We start from the raw sequence: 9,569 nt of genomic DNA, 5'->3' as shown, positions 1-9,569 counted from the left end.
TCGCTGAGGGGTTTGAGGATCCCCATCCGCCTATATAAATCTTTCCCATATATCTGGAGCTATTTGGAAAAAGACAAAACAGTGTTATTAGCTGGATCTAATAAAGAAGGTAGTAGTTTGCAGGCAAAAAAGATTTGGTGTCTCCTGTTCATCAGCATTCAAAAGAAATGTAAAAAAAAATTTTCTTTTTTAAGTAAAAAGCATGATATGGTAGACCCATAGGAGTCGTTATTTTTAATATTTAATTGATCTAAACATAATTTACAGGGAATAAAATGTACAAATCATAATTTCAAGAGTTTTGACAAACATGTTATCTGTGTGTCCAACACAGATTACACAAATTACTTATTTCCAACACACCAGAAAGCTCCCTTTGCTCCTTTCGGGTCAGTCCTCTTCCCCAGGGGCAACTCTGCTCTGATGTCTAGGACACAAATTAGTTTTGTCTTTTCCTGAATGTAAAGCCAGTAGCCACGGCCACCATCACAGCTGCCTGATCAGATTTGCATTTGATTCGAACAGACCGTAATGAAACAACGGAGCCAAGAACTGGTGGGCCATTAGCTTTAATCCTAGCCTGCACCCGGTGGGCGAGAAATACATACAGTGGGAAAATACTTCCCTTTCCATTCAGGGCTCCCAAAGCCATTGACTTATCCGAGTTTCCTAGAATCAAAGGTTTCTACCCCACCAGCCTTATTCACCTCTATTCCCCATATCCTTCTCTCTGCACAAACTGGCTTCTCCTTCAGAACTCTGCCATCTTGGCTGCTTCTCCTCTACTCCACGTGGCCTTTCTCTGCTCTCCTCTCTAATGTTAAACTCAGGAATGGAGAGAGAGCAAGCTCCCAGGCTTCCCCATTTTATAGTGTAGAAATCAAATCCTTTAATCCAATATACAAACAAGGAAGTCTCTGATACAAAGTCACTTAGGGTGGGAAAGGCTGTCTTAAAACTAAGCCTTAGGGTATAATGACCTTGCCTGCTTACAGCCTGTCCCCCACACCCAATGGAAACTATAAGCGAGCAAACCTATATATCATATTTACAAACTTATTTGACCAGCACTGAACTTCATGTTAATGGAGTCATATAATATTTATGATTGGCTATATAAAGTTTTAAACATTCTTGAACAAATTATTTTGTAAACGTAGCTTTTCCTTTCTTTTGTGTAGATAACCAAGGATGGATTTGCTGAGTCACAGAGTAGGTATACAACTTCATATAAAAATCACTAGTTTTTCAAAGTGGCACCATTTTACATTCCCACTAATAATGTATGAGAAAGTTCTGGTTTCTCCAAATTCTGTGCTGCATTTGTTAGACCTGTTAGGTGTCAGTATTGATGTTATAAAACCCTAAAAATGTTTTACGAAGATTTATGTGTTTCTTTTTTCTAAAAGACTTCAAATATCAAAGTGATTGGTACTTTAAAGGCAATTCCATGACATCTCACCATAAATCACTCGGGTGCATTTGCTTAACCTGGCTTACTAGGTGGTGTTCTCTACTTCTTTCAGTGTTCCAAGTCCATCTTCTCAGAAAATAATTATCTTTTCTTCTTGATGGAAACTCAGTGTCTGTGCTCCCTGAACAGAATCTCCAACAAGCTCCTAACATTTATGGGATGTAGAAATAGAAGTCACTTTCTTTTCTTTTTTACAAAAATTACATATGTAATTTTAGAAGTTAAAAACTAGAAAATAAACTAGCATTTTAGACAATTCTTTTAAAACTCTGTGTGTGAAAAAGAAATTAAGAAGGAAACATACCTTGTTTAAATGTGGACAGTGTCTAACAGGAAACCAAAGAATAAATTATTGATTATTCTCCTTTCCCTTCTACCCACTAAAATGTAAATTAACGAAGGCAGGAATTTTTGTCCATTTTGTTTATTGATGTTTGCCCAAGTACTGGAATAGTGCATACAGTTTATAAGACACACATATTTGTGAACAGTTAACATTTAAAAGGGCAAAGATGTGCTATAGACTGAATGTTAGTGTCTCTCTGGAATCCACATGTTGAAGCCCTAGTCAATGTGATATTTGGAGGTGGGGTCTTTGGGAGGTAATTATGTTTAGATGAATTAATGAGGTCATGGAGCACCCATCATGGGAGCAGTGCCCTTAGAAAATGAAGAAACCAGTACTAGTTTCATCATACTTCCTATAAACCAGGAAGAGGATACAACACCAGACACCTCACCTTGTTGGCATCCTGATCTTTGACTTCTATTATATAGAAGAGATGTTATTGTTTAACCACTCAGTCAGTGGTATTTTTGTTATATTAACTTGAACAAGGACAGGAGGAATCAAGAAATTATTAGCCTTAGGAGCCTAAAATATCTTACTTAAAATTCTTCAGTGTACCTTTCTTGAGCACCAAACACAAACCATATTTTGTAGTGTGGTACGTAAGATGTTTTAAAATCTACCCTGATCTATTTACCTACATCTCCCACTCACACCTAAATCTGAATATTTTTTATTTTATAAATTTATTTTATTTTTTTTGTATTTTTCTGAAGTGAGAAGTGGGGAGGCAGAGAGACAGACTCCTGCATGCACCCAACTGGGATCCACCCGCACGCCCTCTAGGGGGTGATGCTCTGCCCATCTGGGCATTGCTCCACTGTAACTAGAGCCATTCTAAATATTTCAAAAGTTAAAATTACTGTTTTCCTATATTCAATAATATTGCACAAGCATGAATTTTCTAAATATTTCAAAAGTTAAAATTACTGTTTTCCTATATTCAATAATATTGTACAAGCATGAATTTTAAGATATAAAAATAATAAAATTTAATTTAATATTTTATCATTAGCATCTATTAAAAGTAGTAAGCCAAGTCAGGCACTTTCCTCACTAGAAAAGTGAGCTTTAAACCAAGTAGTGATTTTCCTCCTGTAACTTACATTTGTCTATTGAATCCATTACCCAACCTTCCTGCAGAATTTTAAACTTTCTCTTAAGAGTTCTTCGAAAGGCTTTAAAATCTGCAACACGACTATGATCCTTCCCAATAATTACATGAGATACTCCCGCAGCTAAACAAGAAACAACTTTTGCTCCATGAAATCGAAGCTCTAAGGCTGTAATAGCTAATCTTGTTCCCTCAATTCTGGTACTCACATCATTAATAACAGTATACAAGTCCAAATAAACAGTGTAGTGTCGAAACATACTGAGGGGAGAGCTGTCCCAGGAATATCGATATTCTAAATCAGCAATCACAGAAGCCATTTCTTCAGGAGTCTGTTCACTAGAATTTTTAATTCCTGAGAACACTTCCTTCAGTTGGTTCAAATCTGTATCAACAAAGTAACTGTCACCATAACAATCATATTCACGGGCAAAATGTTGTTTTGTTGACGGGCACATATGAATCATAAAGCGAGGTTGCCATGGCACAAAGCTTTTGGTCTTAAAACATTCTAACAGCCACTCAGGCCTAACAACATCATGTTTATTTGAAGAAATTATGTTTTTCACTCTTACGTTCTCAGACCCTGCAATAATGCAGTATGTGTCTGGGCCTGGATTTTGTACTATATACCCACCAAATTCTGCAATTCTGTTCTCCAGATCAGGCTTTGGATGGGTGTTTATTCCATTCATAACACAAAACTCTACATCTTCAAATATGTTGGAAACTTTGTTCACGTTAGAAAGGTTAGGCGCTTTTAAGTGCTCGATAATTCCAATAACTTTCTTAAGCTTTGGAGCAGCTTTCCGTTTTTTTTCTTGTGGTTCATCTTCAGCAGGGCCATAAAAGTGTTTAGACGCGAGCTTTCCAGCTGCTTTCCCTCGAAGTTGTTCTAAGTCTTCCAGAGTCATGCATTCATGCCACTCTTTGTCTTCTCTTATCTTTTCAATTCGTGGAAACCGCAGAGTGCAGCCAGTTCTATACATATCACTGGGAACAATCTCTGTTGCTTTAATCTGAACAATGACAGAATTACAAGGCTCAATGTATACTTCTGGCTTCTCTGTTCCACATAAAATGCTACTTGGTGGAGCTTTTTTATGAAAAGGCTTCCAATGTTTGGCCAATTTCAAACCCAGATCATACAGTTCTTTCATGGTGTAACCTGAGCCAACGCGAGAAAGAGTATGAAACACTGATGGCTTTTCACCAGAAGAGGGCTTCTCTGCTACAGCACACAAAAAATGGGACATCATTCCACCCCGTGAACCTTTACCCCAATATCCCCCAACAATGATGATGTCCAGTTCATCCATCAGTCCACTTACATACTCTGGCTTAATTTTTAACCATCCTTCACCTCTTTTGTCTGGCTTATAAATGGATAGAGGATGTTTTATCATGATCCCCTCTTCTCTTTTATCTATTGCTTCATTCAGAGCATCAATTACTTCTTTTTTAGTATGAGCTTGTGTTTTCTGCACTATTTCTATTCTACCTGGCATTGGTGTAAAAATACTACTAAGAATTTCATACCTCTTGCTCAGGGTTTCACGTCCTAGCTTTTTATTATTGACCATCAATACATCAAAAACACAGTAACAAGTTTGAAGATCAGAATACTCTACCATTCTTTTAATATCAAACTTATTCCCCTTTTGCATAAAAGTTTGTGTATTAGGATTGTAAGCCATCATCTCACCATCAAGGATACAAACTTGTATATCTGTTTTGAATACATTATGAATGAATGGTGTAAGAGAACCTTCTTGTGGAGTGGCACCAAACTGTTCTGTATATTTATATCCATTTCGGGAGAAGTATGCATACACATCCCCATCTTTGTGCATCTGCATACGCTCTCCATCTAGCTTGGTTTCAATGTAGAAACTCTGGTTTTTCATGTCCTTCTCAATTCGCTCAATATCTGCTATTGCAGCTAGCATTGGTTTAAAGGCAGAGAATAAAGTAATAGAAATATCACTGAGTCCTACTGAAGGATCATGCAGTTGCCGACAGACTTTTTCCAGATCTGTGGTAACATTATGCAACTCAACAGCATCACTATGAAAAACAGAAAATACAGTTTGCTGACTAAAACCTAGCTTCAAGTCCTTTACAATCATCCGTATAAGCCACTTCTGTTCAAGTGCTGAACTCTGAGTTATAAGCTGAAGAAGACTCTTCTTTACTAGGCCCTTTTTTTTGGCAGAATTATTGTTGGCAATTGAGTCTAAAATGTCATTTACTTGCTGTATGGTTAAACTACCTTTCTGTAGACATCTTGGTTTCAACACAAAGTACGCAATCATTGCAAAGTCTCCAGCATCTCCACGAGTTCCAGTAGGTGTTCTGTAATTTAAAAGTTTAAGAGCATCTTTTCCTTCTTTAGGTAAATTGAGCAATTCAATATAAAGCTTAGCAAGCATAGTTTCTTTGATTCCATAGGCCATTCTCTCTCTTTCTAGCTGAGGAAGAATAAGTCTCATTGCTGGATAAAAGGAGTCTGTGACATCTTTTTGGTTCTTATGAAGTGCATCATGAAATTTTCTCCAGGAGTCTAAAAATTCCTTGAAGTGTCTGATTTTATCTGCACGTCCTTTACTTCTCTGTATTCGTTCCAAAGTTAAACATAAATCTGTAAAAGGAACGTGAGATGCAACAGTTTCTGAAGTTTGTGATGCAGCCATAGAAGCAATGGTGAATCCTCTGGTTCAACTAATAAAACAGAAAGAGAATAACTAAGTAAAAGATAACATTCAACTATTTAATGTAAAGCCCTAACAGAGAATACCTGCTTTATAATGCTTGCTAAATAAAAATAGATCAATGCTATAAATGCTACAAATAATGTCCTTTCAATCTCTACATTTAATAATAATCAACTATTTTAGCTTCATTCTATCTAGCATTTACTATCAAAAGTATCAATAGTGCCATTCGCTGTTTTTATACTAAGCTTAATCATTTTCTTTCTTCCTAAATTGCAGCTTCTATTGAAATTAATTATTACATTCCTTATTTAGTACATAATGCAAAAGATGATTGTTAATAGTGATAACAAAAAATAAGGCTTAACTCACTACATTTCTGGGCTTCTTAAGTAAGGCCTTTCCTTTTACCTCTCCTTTCTTTCAGATACACTATTAGAAACAAACTTCTTAAAACAGATGTTTTCAGCAAATCATTACCTCACTGAATTGAAATTTGGCTCTTGTTTGTAGGAAGTTTGGGCTCCTCTATAGATAGGGCACAAGTATCTTCTATCAGACAAACAAAGCGAACGTCTATCTATGTTTACTTTTACTTCAATGCTAGCTATGTCAAATCACTCTGATTCAAAACCCAATTCAAATTACCCTCCCCTTGAAATCCTCAATTGATCTGTCTCTTTAAACTCTGTAATTTATCATAGTTACGTTTTTATAAATTTAAATTCATTAGTACACTTTTTGTTTATACTCCCTGCCAGTTACCCCATTGCCTCACCCATCCATTCACTGACTGCATATGGACCAAGTACTGTGCTATGGGCAAATACAGTACGAACCTGCCTTAAGACAGCATACATCCTGCAAAGAAAAGGGACATATGGGAGCTAATTATAAAATGCTAAGTTCTTTAACGAAAATGAAAATGGCGAAATGCCACGACACAGAGCTTTTCACTGAGGTCTCTTCTAAACTTAGGAAACAACAGGTACCTTGCTGTGCTAAGGTCTAGAATATTTATTTTTTTATTTTTAATTTTTTTTTAATTTTTTTACAGAGACAGAGAGAGAGTCAGAATGAGGGGCAGACAGACAGGAACGGAGAGATGAGAAGCATCAATCATTAGTTTTTCGTTGCGACACCTTAGTTGTTCATTGATTGCTTTCTCATATGTGCCTTGACCATGGGCCTTCAGCAGACCAAGCAACCCCTTGCTTGAGCCAGCGACCTTGGGTCCAAGCTAGTGAATTTTTGCTCAAACCAGATGAGCCCACGCTCAAGCTGGTGACCTCAGGGTCTCGAACCTGGGTCTTCCGCATCCCAGTCTGACGCTCTATCCACTGCGCCACCACCTGGTCAGGCTAGAATATTTCTTAAAGCAGTCAACACCATTGTGAAATTTCTTTAACATTTTATATATCCATGCAAGTTCTATATATAAGGTATCAGAGCTATTTTAATATGGTTTAATATAACACTAACTTTTCAAAGAGACTTCAAATAAAAATGTGTGGTCCAAAAATACTTTGTTTTTATCTTGTGGTTTCAGACACTGCCTAGCACATCCCACGTAGCCCACAGAGCCCAGAGCAGTGTCACAGGGAATGGGGGTACCTGCTATGGTGCAGAGACCACAGAATTCCCCAGGGCAGCAAACAAAAACAAGCACATACACTATCAGCACAAGGTTACTCTATCTAGCAGAAGAAATTGAATGGTAACTACCACATTTACTAAACTGTTCCTCTCTAGAAGGCAGAAATCAAGTTGCAATTTGTGCCACTAGTAATTGGACAGACATAGGTTTGTTTGTTGAATGAATTACTGAATACCTAGAGTTGAGTTCCTAGGAAACCATACTAGGGAATGTCAGGAGACAGAGAACAGACAGACGACACACACACACACACACACACACACACACAGCTGGTAGCATTTAGTTTGGTTACAAACATTCAAAAGCAATGAATGCACTGGGAAAGATTCACAATAGTCATTTATTGTTCTATTTATAAAAAAAAAGGTCACATTTTTCAGTCTGATTCCTAACAAAGAAAATCTCACTTCTACTGAGTCAGTTAGACCAACAGATAAAACCATGAGATTACATTCTTAACTTTTATCTTTGAATACAGTAACTGCTTCCCCTCTACTGTGCTTCATTTGAATAACTGAATGCACCACCTGCTTATGTATGTTTACTGTCCTACCTCTCAAAACATGCTCCCTCATGCCAGTGCATTCTGGTTTATAATGTTATTTTTATAACATACAATGTATATTAAAATAAAGTATGTGAAGAAATATGCCTTTAAGGGTTCAAGGATTGGTATAGTTTCCATTCTATCTGTTGATTTTATATGGTCTGAGTTAGTTTCCTTCAACCAGTCCCAAGCAAAGACTCAAATTACTTTATAGTAATGTTGAAATCTACTTATGGGTGTAGATACACATACATGTAAGACTGCTATATAGATAACAAAGATTCCGTTAAATAGACTTAAATATTTTTACCTATTTGAATTGTATTTTGATACAATATTAGTATTTCCATTGTTTTTTTACCTGCTCTCTAATTTTATTTTCTGGATCCTGGGGTTATTTTAGCTAAAGTTTTCCATTTGTGAAAAAATAAAACAAGGTTGTGGTTAGGGCACAGGCTCTGGAATCCAATATATCTGAGTTCAACTGTGGACTCTAATACTTAAGGTCTGTGTGATATGGGTAACTACTTAATTTCTCTAAGATTAAGTTTCCTTCATGTAAAATGGGGTCAATAATTGTAGAAATTAAGATAAAAATGACATTGCATAATTTACTTAAGGTGCTTAATACAGTACCTAGCATTTAGGAAGTCCTTAATCAATTTTAGTACTATAATTAATACTTGCTGATCCACGCAATATTTAAAAATATTACAAAATACTAAGGTAAAAAGGGGACACTTCACTTTTTGATAACAATAAGCAAAGCTTTTAAGAGAATGCATGTAAGTAATTAGTAAACAATAATGACTTGTTCAGTCAGCTGCTGCCTTTATTGTCCTGAAGTGACACAACAAAATACACTAGAAGCTTGTGAGTATGGGATATGATTCCGTGCTATTTGGGGAGAAAATGACTGGTGCCACTGGGCAACTCTGGACAAGATGACGTGTTTCCCTATGAAACAAAGGGGTTACGTAGCCTGCCTTCCACAGCAGTTGGTGACAGTTGGGGAGGATCTCAGCTGAAAGAAATTAGTGGTAAAAAGAAAAGCCATAAGCCCGTGGGAGCCAGTAAGTTAACGAAAGACAAAGTGTAAGAGGAGAAATAAGGTAATGCACTCCAAGCCTACAGTCTCTCCTTCCGACTCTACCGGTACGCCTTCAAAGTCCCTGGGGCACGCCGCCACCGCTCCTCTGCCTCCAAACCAAACCTCCGATGGCTCGCGGACGACTCCCTGGCCCTGGACAAACCCTGTTCCATCCCCCGGCTTCTGACGCGGCGCGGTCAGCAAGGGGTTCGTACCGCTCACCTAGGATGCAGAGAGGTGTTGAACCCAAGGACTTCCTCCTTCCTAACGCAAAGCCGCAGGCGCCGCAACCCAACCTGAAGCCCAGGCAGAACCGCGGAGGAAACAGCTGCTCCTAGCGCAGGCGCAGTCACCACTTGCGCCTGGGGAGGCTGTGACGCCGGAGAAATGATGTGCGCAGGCCCAATCCCAACTGCAGAAATGGGAAAGCCGTGACTTCAAAAGGATGATGGACGTAGGCGTGGCGATTCTCGGGAAGGGTACTGGGAGAACCACCCACCTCGCTAGGCTGCGCAGAGCCCAAGAGATCCTTGATAGCAGTGTGACTACAACTAGAACTCCCAATAGCCTCTCAAAGCTGCAGGTTCTTTTTGACAGTGGTTAACCCATGAGAGTTGATTTCGT

At 38.0% G+C, this 9,569-nt stretch overlaps 1 protein-coding gene across 1 annotated transcript; it reads right to left on the bottom strand.

Annotated features, from left to right (window-relative positions):
• Positions 1–225: 225 nt before the first annotated feature.
• On the bottom strand, positions 226–9,293 carry LIG4 (DNA ligase 4). The gene is made up of 2 exons (XM_066235104.1): positions 9,168–9,293; positions 226–5,658 (listed from the first exon to the last, which is right to left on the bottom strand). The coding sequence occupies exon 2, from the start codon at positions 5,628–5,630 to the stop codon at positions 2,895–2,897; it is 2,736 nt and encodes a 911-aa protein (XP_066091201.1). The 5' UTR covers positions 5,631–5,658; positions 9,168–9,293; the 3' UTR covers positions 226–2,894.
• Between the last annotated feature and the right edge of the window lie 276 nt (positions 9,294–9,569).

The sequence above is a fragment of the Saccopteryx bilineata genome, chromosome 6, assembly GCF_036850765.1.
Source record: "Saccopteryx bilineata isolate mSacBil1 chromosome 6, mSacBil1_pri_phased_curated, whole genome shotgun sequence".
Taxonomy (NCBI): domain Eukaryota; kingdom Metazoa; phylum Chordata; class Mammalia; order Chiroptera; family Emballonuridae; genus Saccopteryx; species Saccopteryx bilineata.
This window is presented reverse-complemented; position numbering and strand designations above follow the sequence as displayed.